This window comes from Macrotis lagotis, chromosome 7 (genome assembly GCF_037893015.1).
Source record: "Macrotis lagotis isolate mMagLag1 chromosome 7, bilby.v1.9.chrom.fasta, whole genome shotgun sequence".
Lineage (NCBI taxonomy): Eukaryota > Metazoa > Chordata > Mammalia > Peramelemorphia > Peramelidae > Macrotis > Macrotis lagotis.
In genome coordinates this window covers 110,309,051-110,335,403 of record NC_133664.1, presented here as the reverse complement: position 1 = coordinate 110,335,403, position 26,353 = coordinate 110,309,051, and the positions used below count along the sequence as shown (strand labels likewise).

The 26,353-nt window shown below is 35.6% G+C and overlaps 1 protein-coding gene across 1 annotated transcript in view; it reads right to left on the bottom strand.

The window, feature by feature from the left end:
- The window catches only part of SVOPL (SVOP like), an 87,568-nt gene extending 61,884 nt beyond the window's left edge, over positions 1–25,684 (bottom strand). Inside the window, exons 1-4 of the mRNA XM_074195271.1 lie at positions 25,606–25,684; positions 25,374–25,465; positions 18,676–18,774; positions 16,890–16,961 (exon numbers count right to left, since the gene is read on the bottom strand). Of these exons, the coding sequence (XP_074051372.1) occupies positions 16,890–16,961; positions 18,676–18,774; positions 25,374–25,465; positions 25,606–25,684 (342 nt within the window). The remainder of the gene's footprint in view (positions 1–16,889; positions 16,962–18,675; positions 18,775–25,373; positions 25,466–25,605) is intronic.
- Positions 25,685–26,353: the final 669 nt, after the last annotated feature.

The following is a 26,353-nucleotide window of genomic DNA, read 5'->3' as shown; positions in this document are numbered from 1 at the left end:
TTTTTTAATTGCTTTACCTATGTATAGTCAAATCTTAGATGAGCTAGATAAAAAAAATGAAATCAATACTAATTTGAAAAAAGATAAAAATAAGAAAAATGATAACTCAAATCTGATTTATTTAAAAAGTTACTGATTCAAAGGAGGAAACAGACAATTGTAAAGATAATGACTCCTTATTGTCATTAATCTCCTTACCATGCAAAGACTGCTACCTAGCAAGAGCAATACTATTGTAGAGTACAAGTTCATTTACAACACATGATGGTGGAAGGACAACAGAAGATTATAACTATATTGACTCATAAGGCAGCAAAAAGAAGCATGAGGAAAAACAAATTTATAAGAAGCTTGATGTAAGATCCAGCAAATATAGACTGTCCTGGATTACAACTAGGTGATAATGAATAGAACCATAGACTTGGAGTCAGTAATACCCCAATTCTAATGCTGCCTCATTCACTTGCTAGCTGCATAGTCCTGGATAAATCAATTAGTCTCTCTGAGCCTGTTTCTTAATATGTAAAATGGGATAATATTAGCAGCTACACATAGTTGTGGGGATTGAATAAGATAATACATATAAAGCATATTTCAAACATTAATAAGCTTTATAGCTATCTTTTTTATTGTTCAAGAACATTTATATATGCAATTGGAAGAAGATCAACAAATGGAAATCAAATGGAACAGATCTGCCAGTATTCTTTTAGAAGTCAATTTTCATCAATAGAAATGGAAATAGAACCACTTCATTTGGATTCAAGGGACCTAGTACCTATATCAGGACATAGAAATGGCACTTAAAAAGATGAGTCAAGAAGAATTACTGGACCTAGACAATGCACAGCATAAATCCATAATGAAGGCAATTCAGTTTTAAAGGCATTCTGTGATTGATTTTCAAAATATTTTATGGGTGGAAGATTACAAAAGAATGTAAATGATCATAAATTATGTAGTTATCAAGAAAAGACAAGAAATCATTCGTTATTATTTGGTCATTCAGTTGTGTCTGACTCTTTATGACCCATGGGTCATAACACACATACCCTTCTATCCTCCACTAACTTTCCAAATTTATTCAAGCTCATGGTTCTTGCTTCCATGACACTATTTATGCCACTAATCCTCTGCCACCCCTTTCTCCTTTTGCCTTTGATCTTTCTCAGCATCATTTTTCAATGAGATCTGTTTTCTCTTTATGTGGCCAAAGTATTTAAGTTTCAACTTCTATATTGGCCTTTCAAAAATAGTCTGAATTACTTTCTTTAAGTATTTCCTTGCTGTTCAAGGGACTCTAAAAAAGTCTTCTCAAGCACTATAATTTGAAAGCATCAATTCTGCAGCACTCAGTTTTTTTTTTTAAGTCCAACACTCACAGCCTTATATTGTTAGTGGAAAAATCATGGCTTTGATTATACAGACCTTTGTTGGCAAAGTGGTCTCTACTTTTTAGTATGCTGTCCAGATTTGCCACAACTTTCCTTTCAAGGAGAAAGCATCTTCTAATTTTATGGCTGTATCTGCAATGACCTTTGAGCCCAAGAATATAAAATCTGACACTACTTCCATTTCTTCTCCCTTTACATGTCAGGAAATGATGAGACCAGTTGCCAAGATTTTAGTTTTTTTGATTTTAAGCTTCAAGTCAACTTTTATGTTCTCCTTTTTTCACTCCCATCAAAAGGCTCCACTTTCTGCCATTAGAATAGTTTCATCTCTATATCTGAGATTGTTGATAATTTCTCCTGGCAACATTAATTCTGGGTTCTGATTCAACTAGCCTGTCATTTTGCAAGATGTACTCTGCATATAAGTTAGAAAAAGGTGACAATATCCAACTTTATGGTATTCCTATTCCAAACTTAAACCAATCAGTTGGTCCATGTTTGGTTCCAACTGTTACTTCTTAATCTGTAGACGGGTGCCTCAGGTGAAAGTCAGATGCCCTGGTACTCCCATCTCTGAGGACTTGTCACATTTTGTTGTGATCCACATAGTCAAAGGCTTTAGTGTAGTCAAAGTAGATGCTTTTTTTCTGGAACTCCCTAGCATTTGCTATAATCCAGTGAATATGGGTAATTTGATCTCTAGTTCCTCTTTCTCTTTGAAAACAAATCTGCTTTACTGGCAATTCTGAGTTCACATATTAGTGAAACCCAGCTTACAGATTCTTGAGTATAACCTTGCTGGTATATGAAATGAGTGGGATTGGGATGTAAACTAATTTTTTTCAACCCAGTGGCCACTGTTGAGTATTCAATTTGCAATCATTTTGAGTATAGCACTTTAACAACATCATTTCTAGAAATGAAATTTCATCACCTCCACTAGCATCTTTGTCAGCAGTGCCTGCTAAATAAGGACCACTTGACTTCATCCTACAGGATCTCTGGTTCTAAATCAGTAACCTCATCATCATGGCTATCAGTGATATTAATATATTTTTTTGTTAAGATCAAATTCTTCTATATTGTCTTGTCACCTCTTTTTAATCTCTTCTGTTTCTTGTAAGTTCCTACTATTTTTGTCTTTTATCATGACCATTTTTGCATGAAATATTCCCTTGAAATTTCTAATTTTCTTGAAGAAATCTCTTTTCTTTACCATTCTATTGTTTTTTCCTATTTATTTGCATTTCTTATTTAAGAAAAAGGCTTCTTATCTCTCTTTGCCATCCTCTGAAATTCTGTACTCCATATCTTTTCCTTTCTTTTTTTCCCCCCTCAACTATTTATAAAACCACATCAGACAGTTATTTTACTCTCTTGCTCTTCTTTTTCTTTGGGTTCTTTTTTGTTTTGTTTTTTCACTGCCACCTGTACACTATTGTGAACCTTTGTTCACAGATATTCAGGCATTCTATCAACCAGATCTAATACTTTAAATTTATTTATCACTTCAACTTCATGATCATAAGGAACATTATTTAGATCATATCTAAATATCAGACAGTTTTCCCCACTTTCTTCAATTGAATCTGAACTTTACAATAAGAATCTCATGATGAGTCACAATCAACTTCAGTACTTTTTTAAACTAACTATATAAAGCTTCTTTTCCTTTAGCTGCAAAATATTTAATCACTGTGATTTTAATATTAACCAACTGCTGCTCATGTGTAGAGTTCCCTTGTGGGTCACTGAAAAAGAGTATGTGCCATGACCACCAAGTTATCTTGACAAAACTCTATTTGTTTCTATCCTGCTTTATTTTTACTCCAAGGCCAAAATGACTTCCAATCATCTTTTGTATTCCAATTCCAAACATCTTTTTTAATGGTGTTATTTCTAGATCTTATATATCTTCAGAGAACTGATCGACTTTGGCCTCTTTTGCAACAGTACTTGCATTATAGTGATGGTGAGTGGTTTTCCTTGGATTCAGATAGATATTCTGTTACTTTTGAGATTATAGCCCAGTACAGCTTTTCTTGTCCTTTAATTGACTGAGCTGAGGACTATTACACTTCTTGTAAGGGATTCTTGCCCACAGAAGCATTTGTCACAATCATTTGGATTAAGTTCACTCATTCCTGTCCAATTAATTCCACTGATACCCAAGATGCCGATGTTTAATCTCTCCATATCCTGTTTGACCACATCCAGCTTACCCTGGTCAAAAGAAATCATTAACAACTTTCAACTCATAGCCTAATTCTCATTTCTATAAAATATTTACGTGATTATCAAGAGGGTCCTTGATAAAAATATTCTAAAGGAAAGATAGAATTTTACAAACAATTCTGTATTGCAGATCAGATTTCTCAGCCACACATAATGGCTGATTGAGAGCCATAGAGAATATAAGATCCCCTGCATTTATTATCTATTAATTAAAAAGAACCATTTGATTCTATAGAGTAAAATACAACCTTTAAGGTTTTTTCCTACAAGTTTCTTTTGTACTATTAAGATATTACAAGATTTTTTTATTAGCTACAATGATAGAGAGAATGTTGTTTAATGGTCCTCTGAATATCAAGATTGAGCTTGACATAAGACAGTCAAACAGTTCAAGGTGGAAGCGGCTAGATGGCACAGTGGATAGAATACTGGCCCTGGAGTGAGAAGGACCTGAATTCAAATCCAGCATCAGATACTTAATAATTATCTAGCTGTGTGACCTTGAACAAGTCACTTAACCCCATTGCCTTGCAGAAACCAAAAAAAAATAGTTCAGGGTGTACAATGTCATGGAGGATGTACTAGAGAAATTGAAATAAATATAGAAAACTATAATAAAATGTCAAGGCTCACCACATACTTCTACTAGAGGAATTACTAACACTTGAGATATTACAGGGTCCCCTAATAACCCACAAAAGAAAAACCAAGTGAATAAAGAACACATGTCATCCAGATTCACAGTTGCTATTATACACAACTGGATGAAAAGTCTATTGAATTTGGCCAGCAATACAAATTGCAAAGATAGTCATTTATATGTGATCATTGAAAGGTGACTTCCTCACATAAAAGTTTCCTTTTCAATAAAAATAATCTTGTGATGCTATTACCATTGCAAAACAGGTAACACTATGATCTTCAAAATGAAATTGTTAATGACCCAAAAGCAAGGGGAAAATGCATGACATACATAATCTGGAACATATTCCTAATGAAGACTTGTGTGCTAGAAATGGATATGCATATAAGATATAGTTTAAGAAAGGAGATAGGCGGATTAGTCAATGGTAGAAGTGAGATAAATTGATAATTCTGGATATGCAAGTCTCCTTAAAAATGTTTTTAAAAAACATAGGAAAAGGTCTTTAGAATGATAGGATACTGATGAAGAACTTAAGGATATATATGGTCAAGAATTTCATAGGATAAGAAGTCACAGAAGGATCACAATTTGTACCAGTGACAGAATAGTATATGTAAAGTGTTTTATTAATCTTAAAATGACAAATTTTAATCTTTATAAAAAGCTATTATTCTAATCAATGAGATTATGGATACCTCAAAGCATGAAAATGCAATAAATGTCCTCCTTTTTTGAACACCTAACCTGCCTGAAGAAAGTAAAAATCTGTCTCTCTCTGTGTTTCAGATCCAGTGCCAAGCTAAGGAGACCGGGTCCCAATCTGTTATGCAATTGGCATTTATTGCTCAAACCTTTATTTCCTCAGATATGGCAATAATTTCCTCAGTCATTTCAATCAAACTGCAAAGGTAAAAAATGTGAAGTTCCAGGAGGGAGGACCTAGCAGAGACTGTTTAATGTATCAAACCTCTAACAACTTAAGCAACGTAACATCATACTTCTGAATCACCTCAAAAAATATATAGTTTATCCAAGGGAACACTTCACATTATATTAACTAATGTGACAAAAAATGACAAATGTTGGAGGGGATGTGGGAAAACTGGGGCACTTTTGCACTGTTGGTGATGTGAACTGATTCAACTATTCTGGAGAGCAATTTGGAACTATGCTCAAAGGGTTATTGAACTGTGCATACACTTTGATCCAACACCACCAGTGCTAAATGAGAGGGAAGAGGGAAAGGGAAAGGGAAAAAGAGAGGGAAAGGGATTGAGAGAGAGAGAGAGAGAGAAAGAGAGAGAGAGAGGAGAGAAGGGGGTGAGAGAGCAAGAGAGAGAAAAACTATTTATACAAAAATATTTATAACAGCTTTTTTTGTGGTAGTTGAGATATGAAAATTGAGGGCATTCCCATAAATAAATGGCTGAACATGTTACACATTATTATAATATTATTATGCTATAAGAAATGACTAGCAGGGCAGCTAGGTGGCGCAGTGGATAAAGCACCAGCCCTGGAGTCAGGAGTACCTAGGTTCAAATCCAGTCTCAGACATTTAATAATTACCTAGCTGTGTGGCCTTCGGCAAGCCACTTAACCCCATTTGCCTTGCAAAAACTAAAAAAAAATTATTAGATTATCTGAAAGTCATAATCACAAAAAAAGAGCCTAGACATAAACTTTCAAGAAATTATAAAGGAAAGCATACTATTTTTCACTTTTTTTTTCTTTTTTGATTGAGTTTCCTTGTACAAAATGACTAATATGGAAATGTTTTACATGATTATACATGCATAACCTATATCAGATTGCTTGCTGCCTCAGGGAGAAGGGAGGGAGGAAAGGGAGAAATAGAACTTGGATCACAAACATAAAATTATATATATTTTAAAATTGTTTTTACATTGGGGATTTTAATTGGGGATAAAAAGAAAATATTTTTAAAAACCAATTTAAAATAATTCTGAGTTACTCATCAGATTGCCTAAGATGAGAAAAAAAATCACAAATACTGTGGGGAATGTGAGGAAACTCTCATACTGATGCATTGTTGGGGGAATGAGAATTAATTCAACCACTCTGGAAAGCAATTAGGAACTATGCCCCCAAACTATTAAACTATGTATATCCTTTGCCCCAGTAATATTACCACTAAGTCTACAGCCCAAAAAGATCATGAAAGAGGAAAAGGACCCATATGTTCAAATATATTTATAGGAGTTCTTTTTTGTGGTGGCATAGGGCAGCTAGGTGGCATAATGGATAGAGCACTGCCTTGCATTCAGGAGTATGGGAATTTGAATCTGGTCTCAGATACTTGCCACTTACTAGCTGTATGCCCTTGGGCAAGTCACTTCACCCTGATTCCCTTGCATCTAGTCGTCCTGATTTATATCTGGCCACTGAACCCAGATGGCTCTAGAGGACAAAGTGAGGTTGGTGATTTAGCCCAGCCTCTCCTCACTCAAATCCAACTCATTGACTTGTCATAGCATCAGCTCCCTGATGTCTTCTTTGAAAATGAAGGATATAGCCAGCCAAGATGGCAGAGAGAAGACAAGCACAATTCTAAAGTCTCCTGATCTTTCCCCATCTGTGATATGAAACAAACCTCTTAACAGAAATCCAACCCACAAAACCCAGAAAGAAAAGCCAGGAGAAAGAACATCTACCTCAGGATTTTTCTTCTGCAGCCCTGGGTGAGTCAGGGTGGGTGAGTCTCAGTGCAGAGGGTGGATCAGCCCTGATCAGCCAGATTAGCAGTTGAATTGGAGCCAGGGAGCCTGAGGGCCTGAGAGCCCTGCTTCATCAGCTGTGGGGCTACACCGCAGGGGCTTGAGTCAACTAGGGAGCAGAGGCACTGGTGTTGGCACTGAACCTCTGGAGCTTGCCAGCAGGCCTGGGGGGAGAGTTCCAGTGCAGGAGAGCTGCGGACACCAACCCTGGGCTCCTCTGGTCTAAGGAACTCTAAGTCCACACCTCCATTACAGCTGAGGACTCTTCCCAGAAGAAACACAATTACAGACCTTCTGCCTCATGCACAGGTGTATGAGCAGAAGAACCAGCCCAGCTGACAATAGGGAAAGGTATGACCTCACCCAAGGGTAAAGCCCACCATTGATTGAAGGAAAAAGGATTCAATAGCTCCAACTCCTCCCTTCAAGCTAAGAAAGAAGGCCTCAATCAAGGTCACAGATGCTACAAACAAAGCAACCAGCACCTCCTACTGTCCATCCAGAGAAATTGCACTCAGTGAGTAAAGCCTCTAGGGATTCCAACACCAAACCCCTGTGAATCAACCCCTCCCCAACTCAAGGTCTTAGCAAAATGAAGAAAGGTCATCAGAAAGGTGGATCCATAGAAAAATTCTTGGAAGGAAAAGACCCTAACTCAGAGAGACCTGGAAGCTCTGAGGAGAATACAATCTAGTCTCCAGCACAGAAAGACTTCCTTGAAGAAATAAGGAAGGAGTTTAAAAATCAAATGGAAAATTTGGGAGAGAAAATTAATATCTTGCAACAAGAAAACAAATCCTTAGAAAATACAATTGGTCAAATACAAAATAAGACTAAATCTCTCAGATCCTCAATTGGACAAACACAAAATGAGAATAATTCTCTCAGATCGTCAACTGGACAAATGCAAAAAGAAAATAATTCTCTCAAAACCTCAATTGGTCAAATAGAAAGCTATTTTGAAAGTAGAATTGACAAATTGGAAAAGGAGTTGCAAAAGATTAATGAAGAAAACTCCTCCCTAAAAAACAAAGAATGGAGTCTGCAGAAACTAATGACTTCATGAGACAGCAAGAGCCCATTAAACAAAATCAAAAGACAGAAAAAAATAGAAGAAAATGTGAAATACCTCATCAGCAAAACCACTGACCTCGAGAATAGGTTAAGGAGGGACAACCCAAGAATTACTGAACTTCCTAAAGACATTGAAGAGATAAAAAGCCTGGACATAATATTACAGGATCTAGTGATGGAAAATTGCCGTGATATCATGGAACCAGAGGGCAAAGTAGTTATTGAAAGAATAAATAGCTGCCCTACAGAAAAAAGATGCTAAAATGAAAACACCAAGGAATGTTGTGGTCAAATTCCAGAACTATCAGCTAAAAGAGAAAATCCTGCAAGCAGTCACAAAGAAACAATTTAAATATCAAGGAGTCACAGTAAGGATTACGCAGGACCTGGATGCATCAACATTAAGGTATCTAAGAGCCTGGAATGAATTTTTTAAATTTATTTTTATTAAAGATATTATTTGAGTTTTACAATGTTCCCCCCAATCTCACTTCCCTCCCCCACTCCCACCCCCATGGAAAGCACTCTGTCAGTCTCTACTCTGTTTCCATGCTGTACCTTGATCCAAATTGGGTGTGATGAGAGAGAAATCATATCTCTAAAGAGGAGAAGAGAAGTCTAAGAGGTAACAAGATCAGACAATAAGATATCTGTTCTATTCTAAATTAAAGTAAATAGTCCTTGAACTTTGTCCAAACTCCACAGCTCCCTATCTGGATACAGATGGCACTCTCCTTTGCAGACAGCCCAAAATTGTTCCTGATTGTTGCACCAATGGAATGAGTGAGTCCCTCAAGGTTGAACATCACTCTCATGCTGCTGTTAGGGTGCACAGTGTTTTTCTGGTTCTGCTCATCTCACTCAGCATCAGTTCATGCAAATCCCTCCAGGCTTCCCTGAAATCCCATCCCTCCTGGTTTGTAATAGAACAATAGTATTCCATGACATATGTATACCACAGTTTGCTAAGCCATTCACCAATTCAAGGACATTTACTTGATTTCCAGTTCTTTGCCACCACAAACAGGGCTGCTATAAATATTTTTGTACAAGTAATGTTTTTACCCTTTTTCCTCATCTCTTCAGGGTATATACCTAGTAGTGGTATTACTGGGTCAAAGGGTATGCATATTTTTGTTGTCCTTTGGGCGTAGTTCCAAATAGCTCTCCAGAAGGGTTGGATGAGTTCACAGCTCCACCAACAGTGTAATAGTGTCCCAGATTTCCCACATCCCTTCCAACAATGATCATTATCCTTCCTGGTCATATTGGCCAGTCTGAGAGGTGTGAGGTGCTACCTCAGAGAAGCTTTAATTTGCATTTCTCTAATAATTAATAATTTAGAGCAGTTTATCATATGGCTATGAATTGCGTTGATCTCCTCATCTGTAAATTGCCTTTGCATATCCTTTAACAATTTGTCAATTGAGGAATAGCATTTTATTTTAAAAATATGACTCAGTTCTCTGTATATTTTAGAAATGAGTCCTTTGTCAGAATCATTAGATGTAAAGATTGTTTCCCAATTTACTACATTTCTTTTGATCTTGGTTACATTTGTTTTATCTGTGCAAAAGCTTTTTAATTTAATGTAATCAAAATCATCTAATTGGTTTTTGGTGATGTTCTCCAACTCTTCCTTAGTCATAAATTGCTCCCCTTTCCATAGATCTGACAGGTAAACTAGTCCTTGATCTTTTAATTTGCTTTTAGTATTGTTTTTTATGTCTAAGTCCTCTAACCATTTGGATCTTATCTTGGTAAAGGGTGTGAGGTGTTGGTCTAATCTAAGTTTCTTCCATACTAACTTCCAATTATCCCAGCAGTTTTTATCAAAGAGGGAGTTTTTATCCCAATGGCTGGACTCTTTGGGTTTATCAAACAGCAGATTACTATAATCATCTCCTGCTTTTACACCTAGTCTACTCCACTGGTCCACCACTCTATTTTGTAGCCAATACCTAACAGTTTTGATGACTGATGCTTTATAATATAATTTTAGATCAGGTAGAGCCAAGCCACCTTCTTTTGTACTTTTTTTCATTAAGCTCCTGGCAATTCTTGACTTTCTATTTCTCCATATGAATTTACTTACTACTTTTTCTAGCTCATTAAAGTAATTTTTTGGAATTTTGATTGGTAGGGCACTAAACAGATAGTTTAGTCTTGGCAGAATTGTCATTTTTATTATATTAGCTCTATGTATCCATGAGCAGTTGATATTTGCCCAGTTATTTAAATCTGATTTAATTTGTGTGAGAAGTGTTTTATAATTGTTTTCAAAAAGATTCTGAGTCTGTCTTGGCAAATAGACTCCCAAGTATTTTATATTGTCTGAGGTTACTTTGAATGGGATTTCTCTTTCTAGCTCTTCCTGCTGTATCTTGCTAGACATATAAAGAAAAGTTGAGGATTTATGAGGGTTTATTTTATAACCTGCTACTTTGCTAAAATTGCTAATTGTTTCCAGTAGTTTTTTGGATGATTTCTTGGGATTCTCTAGGTAGACCATCATGTCATCTGCAAAGAGTGAGAGTTTTGTCTCTTCCTTCCCAATTCTAATTCCTTCAATTTCTTTTTCTTCTCTAATTGCTGATGCTAACATTTCTAATACAATATTGAATAGTAGTGATGATAATGGGCACACTTGTTTCACCCCTTATCTTATTGGGAATGCCTCTAGCCTCTCCCCATTGTATAATGCTTGTTGATAGTTTCAGATAGATACTGCAAATTATTTTAAGGAACAGTCCATTTATTCCTACACTCTCTAGTTGTTTTTAATAGGAATGGATGCTGTATTTTGTCAAAAGCTTTTTCAGCATCCATTGATTTGATCATATGATTTCTGATAGGTTTGTTGTTGATATAATTGAGTATACTAACAGTTTTCCTAATATTGAACCAACCCCGCATTCCTGGAATAAATCCTACTTGATCATAACGTATTATCCTAGTGATAACTTGTTGTAATCGTTTTGCTAAGGTTTTATTTAGGATTTTTCCATCTATATTCATCAGGGAAATAGCTCTATAATTTTCTTTCTCTGTTTTAACTCTTCCTTGGTTAGGTAACAGCACCATATTGGTTCCATAGAGTTAGACAGAGTTCCATCTTTCCCTATTTTTCCAAAGAGTTTATATAGAATTGGAACCAATTGTTCCTTAAATGTTTGGTAGAATTCACTTGTGAATCCATCAGGCCCTGGAGATTTTTTTTAGGGAGTTCAATAATGACTTATTGAATTTCTTTTTCTGAGATAGGGTTCTTTAGGTATTTAATCTCTTCTTCGTGTAACCTGGGCAACTTATATTTTTGTAAATATTCATCCATTTCACTTAGATTATCAAATTTATTGGCATAGAGTTGGGCAAAATAATTTGAATTATTACTTTAATTTCCTCCTCATTGGTGGTGAGTTCACCTTTTTCATTTATGATACTAGCAATTTGGTTTTCTTCTTTCTTTTTTTTAATCAAATTGACCAGAGGTTTATCAATTTTATTGGTTTTTTCATACCAACTTTTGGTTTTATTTATTAATTCCATAGTTTTTGCTTTTGATTTTATTAATTTCTCCTTTAATTTTTTAGAATTTCTGATTTAGTATTTAATTGAGGATTTTTGATTTGTTCTTTCTCTAATTTTTTTAGTTGCATGTTTAGTTCATTGATTTCCTCTTTCTCCAATTTATTCATGTAAGCATTTAGAGCTATAATATATCCCCTGAAAGTCACTTTGAATGAATCCCATAGGTTTTGGTATGTTGTTTCATTATTATCATTATCTAGAATAAAATGGTTAATTTTTTCTATAATTTGATTTTTAGTCCACTCATTTTTTAAAATGAGGCTATTCAGTTTCCAATTTGTTCTGGGTCTATATCTCCTTGGCCCAGTATTGCATATAACTTTTATTGCATTGTGATCTGAGAAAGATGTATTCACTATTTCTGCCTTTCTGCAGTTGATCATTAGATTTCTATGTCCTAGTACATGGTCAATTTTTGTATAATTTCCATGTACTGCAGAGAAAAAGGTATATTCCTTTTTCTATCCCCATTCAGTTTCCTCCATAAGTCTACCATATCTAATTTTTCTAACAATGTATTTACCTCCTTAACTTCTTTCTTTTTTATTTTATGATTCGATTTATCTAGATCTGATAGTGGGAGGTTGAGGTCACTAGTAGAGTTTTGCTATCTATGTCTTCCTGTAGTTCTTTCAGTTTCTCCTCTAAGAATTTGGCTGCTGTCCCACAGGGTGCATATATATTCAATATTGAAATGACTTTATTGTCTATGGTACCTTTTAGCAGGATAAAGTTTCCTTCCTTATCTCTTTTAACGCTATTTTTGCTGCTGCTTTGTCTGAGATAAGGATTGCTACCCCTGCTTTTTTACTTCAGCTGAAGCAATATATATTTTGCTCCAACCTTTTACCTTTACTGTATATGTATCTCTCTGCTTCAAATGAGTTTCTTGTAAGCAGCATATTGTAGTATTCTGGTTTTTAATCCACTCTGCTATTTGCTTACATTTTAAGGGTGAGTTCATCCCATTCACATTCAAGGTTTTGATTACTAATTCTTTATTGCCCTCTGTGCTATCTTCCCTCTGTTTGCATTTTTCCCCCTTTTCCCCCCTTTATCCATATTCCCCAGTATTTTGTTTCTGAATATTACCCCCTTCAGTGTGTTTGCCCTCTTATATCACCCCTCCCCTTTCTTTCCCCTTTCCCTTTTTCCCTTTTCCCTTCCCTTCCTTTTGTTATTTCCCCTTTTTCCCCCCACTCCCCTTCCCTTTCTCCATCCCCCCCTCCCCTTTTCCCCTTTTAATATTTGAAAGTTGGATGTTTTATAAGTTAACTGAGTATGTGTAGGTTGACTTTAAGCCAAGTCTGATGAGAAGATTCAGGTGTTTCTCATCTGCTCCCTTCTTCCCCTCTATTACCATAGGTTTTTTGTACCTCTTAGTGTAATGAGATTTACCCCATTCAATTCCCTCCATCCTCCAGTCTCTTTCCTGTCCCACTTTTTAAGGAGGTAGTGTTTTTTTAGATCATTCTATCTAAGTCATAGAAAATTCTGAGTGTCTGTCCCTTCTAGTTCAGTATATTCTATTGAATAGAGTCAAAATTCCTGAGAGTTTTTAGAGTTTTTCTCCCAAGTGGGGTTAAAGTCAGCTACATCTCTTTAGATAGCAGTCTCATGGGTAGTTCATGAATATCCATCATTTCTGGCTAGGTATATTCTCTCTGTTAGAGTTACAATTCTCAAGATTTATGAGAATCTTTTTTCCCCCATGCTGGGATACAGCCAGTTTCAACATACTGGATTGAATTTTTTTCCTTTTACTGCCCCCCCTTTTTTTTACCTTTTCATGTGTCTCTTGAACCTCCTGTTTAATTTTCAAATTTTCTGTTTAGCTCTGGTCTTTTCATAAGAAATTTTTGGAATTCTTCCATTTTGTTAAATGTCCATCTTTTTCCCTAGAAGACAAGGCTCAGCTTTGCGGGAAAGTAGATTCTTGGCTGCATTCCAAGCTCCCTTGCTCTTTGAAATATCTCATTCCAGGCCCTTCAATCCCTTAATGTTGATGCAGCCATGTCCTACGTGATCCTTACTGTGGCTCCTTGATATTTAAATTGTTTCTTTCTGTCTGCTTGCAGGATTTTCTCTTTTATCTGATAGTTCTGGAGTTTGGCCACAACATTCCTTGGTGTTTTCATTTTAGGATCTTTTTCTGGTGGGGATCGATGTACTCTTTCAATAACTACTTTGCCCTCCGATTCCATGATATCAGGGCAGTTTTCTATCACTTGATCCTGTAATATTAAGTCCAGGCTTTTTTTCTCTTCAATATTTTCAGGAAGTCCTATAATTTTCAGGTTGCCCCTCCTTGATCTATTCTCAAGGTCATTGGTTTTGTTGATGAGGTATTTTACATTTGCTTCTATTTTTCTATTTTTTGATTTTGTTTAACTGACTCTTGCTGTCTCATGGAGTCATTAGTTTCTGTAGACTCCATTCTTTTTTGGGGGGAGGAATTTTCTTCATTAACCTTTTGCAACTCCTTTTCCAATTGGTCAGTTCTACTTTTGAAAGAGCTTTCCATTTGACCAATTGAGGCTTTGAGAGAATTCATTTCTTTTTGCATTTGCCCATTTGAGGATCTGAGAGAATTATTCTCATTTTGTATTTGTCCAATTGAGGATTTGAAAGATTTATTTTCATTTTGTATTGGTCCAATTGATGATATGAGAGATTTATTCTCATTTTGTAATTGTCCAATTGATGATCTAAGAGATTTATTCTCCTTTTGTATTTGTCCAATTGTACTTTCTAAGGTTTTGTTTTCTTGTTGCAAAGTATTAATTGTCTCTCCCAAATTTTTAAGCTCCTTCCTTGTTTCTTCAAGGAAGTCTTTCTGTGCTGAAGACCAGATTGTATTCTCCTCAGAGCTTCCAGGTCTCTCTGAGTTAGTCTTTCCCTTCCAAGAATTTTTCTATGGATCCACCTTTCTGCTGACCCTTCTTCATTTTGCTAAGACCTGAGTTGGGGAGGGGCTGGTTCACAGGGGCTTGGGATCGCTGAAGGCTTTACTCACTGAGTGCAGTTTCTCTGTCTGGCCAGTAGGAGGTGTTGGTTGCTTTCTCTGGAGTGTCTGTGACCTTGATTGAGGCCTTCTCCCTTTGCCTGAAGGGAGGAGTTGGAGCTATTGAATTCTTTTGCCTTCAATCAATGGTGGGCTTTACCCTGGCCTGAGGTCATTCCTCAGCTGGGCTGGTTCTTCTGCTCACACACCTGGGCCTGAGGCAGAATTAGTTTGCATTTGTTTGTTAGGGAAGAAGTCTGAGTTGTAATGAGACTGTGTTCCTTAGACCAGAGGACCTCAGGGATGGTGTCCGAAGCTTTCCTGCTCCAGAACTCTCCCCCCAGCCCTGTCTGCAATCTCCCAGGGGACAGCACCAACACCAGTGCCTCTGCTCCCTAGATGACTCAAGCCCCTGCCATCTAGCCTCACCACTGATCCAGCAAGTCTGGTTCTCGGGCCCTCAGACTCCCGGTTCCAATTCAGCTGTTAATCTGGTTGATCTGGGGCTGATCCTCCCTCTGAGCCCAGACTCACCGGCCTGAATTCTGCCAAAGCTGCTGCTGGTGACAAATCCTGACGTAGATGTTCATTCTCCTGGCTTTTCTTTCTGGGTTTTGTGGGTCAGATTTCTTTTAAGAGGTTTGTTTCATGTTTTAGATGGGGAAGAGATCAGGAGACTTTAGAAGTATGCCTGTCTTCTCTCCACCATCTTGGCTGGAAGTCACAACAAGATATTTCAAAGAGCAAGGGAGCTTGGAATGCAGTCAAGAATCCACTATCCTGCAAAGCTGAGCCTTCTCTTCCAGGGAAAAACATGGACATTTAATGAATCAGAAGAATTCCAAAAATTCCTGATGAAAAGACCAGAGCTAAATAGAAAATTTGGACATCAAACAGAAGGTTCAAGAGACACATGAAAAGGTTATAAAAAAGGGAGGGGGGGGTGGCAAAAGAAAAAAAACTGCTATCCAATAAGTTGAAACTGGCTATATCCCAGCAAGGGGAAAATGATTCTCATAACTTGAGAATTGTTACTCTAACAGAGAGAATATACACTTAACCCCATTGCCTTGCAAAAAAAAAATGAACAAACATTTGTGGTGGCAAAGAATTGAAAAATGATGTAATACCCATCAATGGAGGAAGACTCAAAAAGTTATGGCTTATGAATGTAATGGAACACTTTTGTGCTATATGAAATGATGAAGAAAATGGTTTCAGAAAAACCTAGAAAACTTATATGATGCAAAATGAAATCAGAAGAACCAGAACACTATCTAAAATAGAAATATTATAAAAATTAAACTTTGAAAAGCTCAATAATTGATCAGTGCATCCTAATAACTGTATATTTGGCAAACTATTAAAAATTTTCAGTGATCCTCTCCCCACCTTGATTTATAGCAAATACCTAGTTCTCATTTTATAATAACATAACTTGATAAGATGTTTGTACTTTGTAGTGCTATCGTTTCCCCTATACTTAATTCCTGCTTTGTAGAAGAATTTTGTTACTTTTTGAAAAAATCATCACAGAAAACATGGCACCCTGTGTATTTTATGTAGACTTATACCTCTTGGGAATAGATATACCATGGAATGTTTGCCCAGTTATACTTGATTTGGAAAATGCTATCATTTAAGGATTTATGCAAAAATTAGCCACTTCAGGGACTCAATCACTATTAAACATATTTGCATATACAAGAGTTTTATGTGGACAACACTCATGACAAGAACCTTTTTTGTTAACAAGATTGTCCTAGTGGTCAAAGGAGGCATTATAGATATAGTCTATTCGCTGTGAATGCACCCCGACGACTTTCTGAGAATTGTGATAACTATGTAAAAATTTCTCCAATAAAATTGAAATTGTAAAAAAAAATTGATCAGTGCAGTGATCAACCCCATTTCAAAAGATTCATAATGAAACACCTTCAGAAAAAGAACTGATGATCTCAGAGTGCAAACTAAAGTACATTTGCTTCTTTCTTTGTTTTGCTTTTTTTAAGGGACATAGCTAACATGGGAATTTGTTTTACATGACTCCAAATATTCAAAATAGGTTTTGTTTTTCTTGCCTTCTCAGTGGATGAGAGATGGGGTGGGGAAGAAAAGAATTTGGAATTGAAAATAAAATCATAAATTAAAACCCGTTAATTTCCATTAACAAGAAACTCCACCTTAGATGCCAAAGCTTAACATACCTTCCAACGACCATATCTGTCAGCTAAGAGGCCAAATATGATGCTGAACACCATGTAGCCAAAAAACACCATCTAGAGAGGTGAGAGAAAATATATTTCAAACCACAATCATTAAAAAAGAGTCAACTTAACATCTTAAGCATTTATCCATCTTCTCAAGATAAAAGGAAGTAGAGCCTAATGGAGGTGAGTGTCACATAGTAGATTCTTTATGATCTAGCTTGCTATTCTAGAACATAAGAAGCTAGTGGATTTTTGTGATTCCTGCTTACTGCTATTTAAGTTATGCTGCCAAAATGTGACAGTAGCGTGCTCGCTCACCTGGACAACAATGTTTTTCTGTTTTTTTTAATTTATTTAAGACAATGGGTTAAGTGACTTGCTCAAGGTCACACAGCTAAGCATTATTAAGTGTCTAAGGCTGGATTTGAACTCAGATCCTCCTGACTCTAGGGCCCATGATCTACTGCACCACCTAGCTGCCCCAAAACCATGTATTTCTGAATTAAATAGCAAATATATTAGATAAATTTAACTAAATTTTAAATATCAACTCAGATCGATATTAAGAGTAATTCTCAAAAACAAATAAAAATGAAAAGATAACTTTTCAGTATAACTTGAGTTCTTACTCTTTTTTTTCCTACCAAAGATCATTCAGACAAGTTGGTGAAAACTAGGGATTCTGCCTCAGAATCATATCTTAAAATACACAAAGTAAAGTACATGGAAAAAAACCAGTTATTTTTAAATAAAGATTTTTTTTCATCCAAATTCAAGCACCCCCTGAAACTTATCTATAAATTAAGAGGTCCATATACCCCTTTTAAAAAAACGCTGACCTAACTGTGATTGCATACAAAACTGATTAGAACTTGCAAGGAAAGGAACTGGATTTGGATACCAGTTAGCCCTGCCTGCATATACACTTATACATAACCTCTGGAGTTAGTTTATGGGCACTTAGAAATGGGTTATATCTAGAATCTGGGTCAGTTAGAGAGTTTAAAGTGTAAAGTAAAATAATGTAAAATAGTGCATCAAATTGAATAGAAACTAAATAAGGATTAGGAACAGTGGGAAGAATAAAGAATGGAAAGATGATCGATTGTTAAAGGTCTTTGGCCTGAATTGATGTAGGCAGTTCTTGCTGCCAAAGTTACTCATGAAGAAAATAGATTTTCTATCACAAAGTCAAAGATTAGAGGGATCCCCAGGATCTCTAGAATGAAAAGTGATTGGGACAAATAAACAAGGTAGAAGATAAGGTACGAATTATAGAGAAGAATCATACTTAGATAAGGATGAGTTGAACTGCATACTCCAAATCTTCCTCAAAATCTTCAGAAACACATTACATGGTTTGTTCATTCATTTAAAAAAACATTTATTGTATCTACTGTATATAAAGTATATAGAGTATGCAATCACTGGTTTCATCAGACCACAATCAGCCTATGGTATCATTTATAACAAACAAGTAGTTAAATTGGAACTAGAATATATCATGATGGCTTATTGAAATGCAGAGTTTAGGAATTTATTAAAAAATGCCAGTATAATACTTTTTTCTCTCAGATTAAATGTATAAAATAAATAAGCAAATTTATTGAATATATTCAATGGAATTTTTTAGAAATTTAGTTTATAAGAATTGCTAATAAAAGACCAAATTCTAGAATTCTCAGTCTTGGGGCTCATAGCTGGAGAAAGTTAAGAAGACTGCATGCAGAAACCCTGGTTCCCTCTTTCCTGTACATTCATAGTGGGAGGAGTGACTACTCACTGTGGTCACCAAAGCCACTTGCCAGTCCTCCAGATGCCATTCACAGCGGATAACAGGAGACACAACTGCAATCAACATGATTTCCATGGCCTCAGCAACCTTCAGAAGGAAAAGAATATCAAGTCTTAGTACTCAACAGGTCTTAACTTCTCTCTAAGTCCATCTTCCTCCCTCCTTCATTTGTTAATAAAATATATTATATTGATGATTGCTAAAAAAAGACAAATAAAAGAAATATTCCCTGGCTTTGGGGGCCTTATAGTCTAGAGGAAACATGAATAAGGATAGGATTCATCATGGGGAAAATTATATATATACATGGAGTCTTCCTTAGTATTGTATACAAAGTCCCTAAGGCAGCTAGGTGGTACAATAAATCTTTATTCAATGCTCCTGGAATCAGGAAGACTCATCTTCCTGAGTTCAAATTTGACCTCAGACATTGACCAACTATGGGAGCCAGTCACTTAATCCTGTTTTCTTCAGTTTCCTCACTTGTAAAATGAGCTGGAGAGGAAAACGGCAAACCATTTCCAATATCTCTGCCAAGAAAACCCCAAATAGGGTCATGGAGAATTAGACCTAACAGAATCAAATATATTTTTCTCTCTCAAATATATTTTTTAATCTCTTGAAATACAGAACTAATAGTGGTATTACTAGATCAAAGGGTATGCACAGTTTTATTACCCTTTGGCCATAGTTCCAAGTTGCTCTCCAGAAAGGTTTGATCAGTTGATAACTCTACCAACAAGGCATTAGTGTTCCAGTTTTCCCAATCCCTTCCAAAATTTATCATTTTCCTTTTCTGTCAGATTAGCCAATCTGATAAGTGTGAGATGGTATCTCAGAATAGTTTTAATTTGCATTTATCTTATCAATAGAGATTTAGAATATATAATCATTTTCATATGACTATAGATAGTTTTGATTTGTCTAAAAACTACCTGTTCTTCTCTTTTGTCCATTTGTCAATTGGGGAATTACTGGTATTCTTATAAATTTGACTTGGTTCTCTATATATTTGAGAAAAATTAGGCCTTTATCAGAGATACTGGATGTAAATTTTTCCCTCTCTTTTCTCTTTCCTTCTGATTTTACTTGAATTGATTTCTAGCACAAAATTTAAAAAAAAAATTTTTTTTTAGTTTTTGCAAGGCAATGGGGTTAAGTGGCTTGCCCAAGGCCACACAGCTAGGTAATTATTAAGTGTCTGAGACTGGATTTGAACTCAGGTACTCCTGACTCCAAGGCCAGTGTTTCTATCCACTTAGCCACCTAGCTGTCCCCCCCCCAAATTTTTTTATAATCAAAAGTATTCATTTTACATTTTGTAATGCTCTCTATATCTTGGTTGATCTTAAATTCTTCCCTTATCTATTGAACTAGCAGGCAAACTATTCCATGCTCTCCAGATTTGCTTATGGTACTACCCTTTATCCCTAAATCATGTACTCATTTTGACCTTGTGTTGGTATATGATATGAGATGCTGGTCTATACCTAGTTTCTGCCAGACTATTCTCCAGTCTTCTAACAGTTTTCCTTAAATAATGAATGAGTTATTGTCCCAAAAACTTGGGTCTTTGGATTTATCAAACAATGGTCACTCATTATTGTGTATTGTATGTCTAATCTATTCCACTGATCTATCATTCTATTTCTTAGCTAGTACCAGATTGTTTTGGTGATGACCACTTTATAATTTAATTTGAGATCTGGTACAGCTAGGCCACCTTCCTTCAAATTTTTAATTGATTCTTGAAATTCATAATCTTTTGTTTTCTAGATATATTTTATTATTTTTTTCTAGTTCTTTAAAATAATGCTTTGGTAGTTTGAGTGATATGGTACTGATTAAGTAGATTAATCGAGATATTATTGTCACTTTATCATATTGGTTCATCCTTCCCAGGAGTAATTAACATATTTCTAGTTTCTAGGATCTGACTTTGTGTAAGAAGTGGTTAGTAATTGCATTTATATAATTTTGATTTTGTCTTGACATGCAGACTCTTAAATATTTCATATTATCTACAATTATTTTAAACAGAATTTCTCACTTGATGCTAGACTATGCTAGCAATGTATAAAATGCTGATTTGGGGAGTTTATTTTATATTTTGTGTCTTTGCTAAAATTGGGAATTATTTACATTAAATTTTTAGTTCAATCTCTAGGATTCTTTAAATATACCATCATATCATCTACAAAGAGTGAGAGCTTTATTTCCTTTTTTAAAATTTTTTTTTATTTTTGCAAGGAAATGGGGTCAAATGGCTTGCCCAAAGTCACACAGCTAGGTAAGTATTAAGTGTCTAAGACTGGATTTGAACTCAGGTTCTCCTGACTCCAGGGCTTGTGCTCTATTCACTGCACCACCTAGCTGCCCCTGAGCTTTCTTTCCTTATAAACTATTCTAATCCTTCAATTTCTTTTTCTTCTCTTATTGCTTATAGTTTTTATAGTATTGCTATTTTATAGCATATCTGATGATGCTCATCAGAAGCATTCCTAATAAAATATCAAATAATGGTGGTAAAAATGATTAGAGATGTTATGAAAGTGAAATATATTGTCTTTGAAAACCAATTGGCTTTACAGGGTGAAAAGGAGCAAAAAGCCAAGGATGAAACATAGGTTCCAAGCCTGAGTCACTAGAAGACTGGTGGTTCCCATTACACAAAGAGAAAATTAGGAAGAGGGGGGAATAATAAGTTGAATTTAAGATATCAAGAAGACATCCTGTTCAAGATGTACAATATATAGTTAGAGAGAAGTTAATGCTGAATAAGCAGATCTGTGAATCATCAGCAGATGATAATCATTATCTCTTTGGGAGTTGATGAGATCAACATGCAAAAGAATGTAGAGGGAGAGTTTAATGAAAATGGCTTAAATGAAGATACAGCAAAGGAGACTGAAAAGTTACAGTCTGACAGAGAGGGAGAGAACCAGGAGAGAATGGTGTCACAAAAACATAAAGAGGAGGGAGATTCCTAAAGAAGAGCGTACTTAATAATGTCAAAGACTAAAGAGAAGTCAAGAAGAATGAGAACTGAGAAAAACACATTAGATTTAACAACTAGAGATCATTGATAATTTTGGATAGAACAATTTCAGTTGCATAAGATCAGAAGTTAGACTGCAAAGAGTTAAGAAGAGAGGAAGAGGAAGAGTAGCAAGGCACAATTGTACCATTGTGCTTTTGAAACTTCATAGGGTGTGGATTCTCCTCTCTAAACTTTAGTTTCTTCATCTATAAAATGAAGATCCTAACTTCAATGGTTCCCTCTTAACTCTAGGATCAAAGAAAAAATCCTGTTTGGTGTTCAAAAATGACCAGATTGGGAGTGGCTAGGTGGCACAGTGGATAGAGCACCAGCCCTGCAGTCAGGAGTACCTGAGTTCAAATCTGGCCTCAGACACTAAATAATTACCTATCTGTGTGACCTTGGGCAAACCACTTAACCCCATTGCCTTGCAAAAACCTAAAAAAAAAAAATGACCATGTCCTTGCTTCTCCATCCACATACTATGAAATCCAGTGACACTGACCTCTTTGTTGTCCCCCCAAAATGACATTCTGCTCCAAGAATTTTCACTTGCTATCCCCCATGCTTGGAATACTTTCCCTCATATTTGTCTTCTGGCTTCCTTCAAGGTCTAGTTAATATCCCACCTTCTACAGGATGCCCTTCTTGGTCCTTTTTCATCTTGGTGTCTTCCCCTTGTTGATTATCTCCATTTTATCCTATATATATTACTTGTCTATACACAGTTATTTGCCTCTGCACAGTTATATGTTCTCTCCCTCATTACACTGTGAGCTCCTTGAGGGCAGAGACCTTGTCTTTCTTTGAGTTCCCACTGCTTAGGATAGTGACTGACATATGGTCAATACTTAATAAATGTTTATTGACTATTGAGGATAATAATACTATGTAATTCATAGGGTTGTTGAATGGCTCCAAGTACAATAAATATGTGAGCTATTATTTATCAATTTTAATCTATGAATTCCTTATGGATTATTGATACAGATCTGAATATTCCCTTTTTCTTAAAATCTCTGGTTTTCTTCAAAGCTCAGCTCAAATACATGAGACCCTGTATTTTGTTGTTTTTTTAAATTTTTAAAATTATATTATATTTTCTTTTTCCAATTACATGTTGTTCAAGTTTTTCAACATTAATCCACTTGCATATTTATGTTACAAATTTTTCTACCATCCTCCCTTCTTACTCACCTCCAGTGAACAAGTCTGATAAAAGCTGTATTATACATTTGTGTTTAACATATTTACATATTGATGCTGATGATGATATTTGTCCTTCATTCTTGAAGAAGACCATGACATCAGGAAAATGATGCCATGACAAGCACATGAATTGAATTTGAGTGAGGGGGCCATGCTAAGTCACTAGTTTCACTTTTTTCTTCAGAGTCATCTGGGTCCAGTGGCCAAATATGAATGGACAACCAGAGATGGCCCTGCATGCAAAGGCAATCAGGGTTAATGATTTAACCAAGGTCACACAGCTAGTGAGTATTGAGCTCACAAGTGAGACTGGATTCAAACTCTTGTCCTCCTGACTCCAAGGCCGGTGCTCTATCACTGTGCCAATATTAGTCATTTTGTGTAAGGGAAATTAGGACTAAGGGAAAAGAAAGAAAACCATGGGGTGGGAAGGAAACAACATAAGAAAATTTTTAAAAACTGAACATAGAATAAATTCAGATTCTGAGGTTGTGTGTATGTGTATGTGTATTATGTGTATTTTCCTCTAGATATCGATGGCATTATTCATAACAGGTCTTCCTGTCTTGAAATCTCTGAACTGTTGAAAGGAGCTGATTCATCATAGTTGATCAACTCACAATGTTGTTGTTAATCTGTACAATGTTCTCCTGGTACTGCTTCCTTTGTTCACCATCAGTTAATGTAATTCTTTCCATACTTCTCTAAAGTCCAAACTCTTATATACCATAACTTGTTCAGCTATGCCTCAATTGATGGGTATCCCCTCAATTTTCAATTTCTTTGCCACTACAAAAAGAGTTGCTATAAATATTTTGGAACATGTGGGACTTTGCCTATTTTTTTATTATTTCTCCTCATTATAGATTTAGTATTGGTATTGCTGGGTCAAAGGGCATGATCAGTTTTATTGCTCTTTGGGCATAGGTCCATATTGCTCTTCAGAATGGTTTAATTAGTTCACAACTCAACAGTGCCTTAATGTCCCAATTTTCCCACAACCTCTCCAATATTGATCATTTTCCTTTTTTGTCATTTTAGTCAATCTGATAAGTGTGAGGCGGTAATTTATAATTGTTGTAATTTGCATTTCTCAGGGCAGCTAGGTGGTGCACTGGACCCTTAATAATTACTTAGCTGTGTTTTCTTCACTTAACTCCAATGTCTGCAAAAAAAATTGCATTTCTCTAATCAATAATGATTTGGAGCATTTTTTCATATGACTATATAGAGCTTTAATTTTTTGATTTTGAAACTGCCTGTTTATAACCTTTGACCATTTATCAATTGGGGAATGACTTGTAACCTTATAAATTTGATTCAGTTCTCTATAATTTTATAAACAAGATCTTTATCAGAATAACTAGCTATGAAAATTCTTTCTCAACTTTCTCCTTTCCTTCTAATCTTGGCTGCATTTATTAGTGAGGTCCTATATTTATATGTATATATATATACATATATATATATATATATGTACATTTATATATAAACATACATTTATATATACGTCTGTCTTATCTCTCATAAAAGAATGTCAGCTCCTTGGGGATGGAAACTATTTTACATCTTGTCTCAGAAGATGGTTAATAAATGATTACTGATGGAGATCACAGAAAAATAAAGACCTTTGTCTAAAAGAAATAATGATTGTTGATGAATTTATTTTGTTTTCATATTTTTACTGACATTATCTCTGGGTCTACTTAAGAAATGTTGTTTTAGTTCAGTTGTTTTTCAGTTATTTCTGACTCTTAGTGACCCCATTTGGAGTTTTCTTGGTAAGGATACTAGAATGGTTTTCCATTTCCTTCTTCAGTTCATTTTACAGATGAGAAACTAAGACAAACAGGGTTAAGTGACTTGACCAGGGACACACAGCAAGTAAGTGTCTGAGGTTGGATTTGAACTAACAAAGAGGAGTCTTTCTAAGTCCAAGTGGAGCACTCTATCCACTGAGCTACCCAACTGCTTAGAAGTAATTTTCTTAGTCTCAATTAAATATTCTTATTTACCTCAGCATGGCAAGAAATAGAAGACTATAAAATAAAAACAATATTTCACTGGTCCAGGAAAAGCAAATTAAACAAAGAAGTCAACTTTTCATTATATCAGTATTTTATAGATACTCAGGATTAATGTTGTCTCTTTCCAGAATGCAATTGTAGTAGGAAACAAGAAAGAAATTAACCAGAATTTTAGGATATATAATATGGGATAGATGAATTTTTATGGAGTGGCTTTTTTGGTTTTGAAATACTATTAATTCCAAGAACATGAGATATTTCCCCCTTTAATTCTGTACAGGAAAACATCTCTTTTAAAAAATTACAAAATTATTTATTCAAGATCATCCTTGCTGTTGATGATTTAAAATCATCTGTGTTCAGTACAATAATTTGATGTCTGAAGAATTCAATAACAAAAGAATACTTACCCCAGTGCTGCCCATAATTAGGAATAGTGCAATGTGAAATCGTCCAAATCCAATAGTCTCTACAGCCTCTTCTACTGTGAATGTCTTTGCCTCTAGAGAAGAAAAGTAAAGCTGACTTTAAGCACTTAGACTAAAGTGCCCCTTATGGGCACCCTCTTATGAGACGAGTTGGAGGATTGGTTCACTCCTCTAGAAGGGTATACAGAACTTAATGCATTTTAAAAATTCCTACCTTTCTGTGACTCTGAAGATTCAGGGTTCAGATCTTCAATGCCAATAGTGGTAACAGGTTCAGTTTGTTTGGTGGCCATTCTCAGAGAGCGAGAATCCCAGGTTGCCTCTTTTTCCACTACAAGATCTACTGAGAAAATAAGGGATTCATAAAAAGCTTCAGTTAGGATTTTACCATCATTCTTGCCTAATTTGTTGTCAGTAGGAAGTCAGGGGTCTATTAAAGCAGAATATTTTATTATATAGTCACAGTCATGGGGCAGCTAGGAGGTGTAGTGGATAGAACACCAGCCCTGGAGTCAGGAAGGCTTAAATTCAAACCCCGCCTCAGACACTTAATAATTGCCTAGCTATGTGACCTTGGGCAAGTCACTCAACCCTATTGCCTTAAATAAATTTAAAAATATATATATGTGTGTGTGTGTGTGTGTGTGTGTGTGTGTGTATTCACATATTAAGTGTTTTTGCTTATGTATTTATATTACAAAGGACATTAAAGTGGGAGAAGGCATTTTCAGAAATGGTTTGAATATAAAAACAATAGGCATCAGTAAAACAAATTTTAAAAATACTTGGCTAGGAAGGGGTTTGCGAATGGGTCTCCAAGTCATTAATGACTAGGTTCAGTTCTCACTTCTGACGTATTGGCTGTGTGACCCTGGACAAATCATTTCTTAATGTTCTAAGGAAACTCTCTAAGGGAGTAAATTGCCATCAGAGTCTCTGATCTGTATTGATAGAAGAAATCT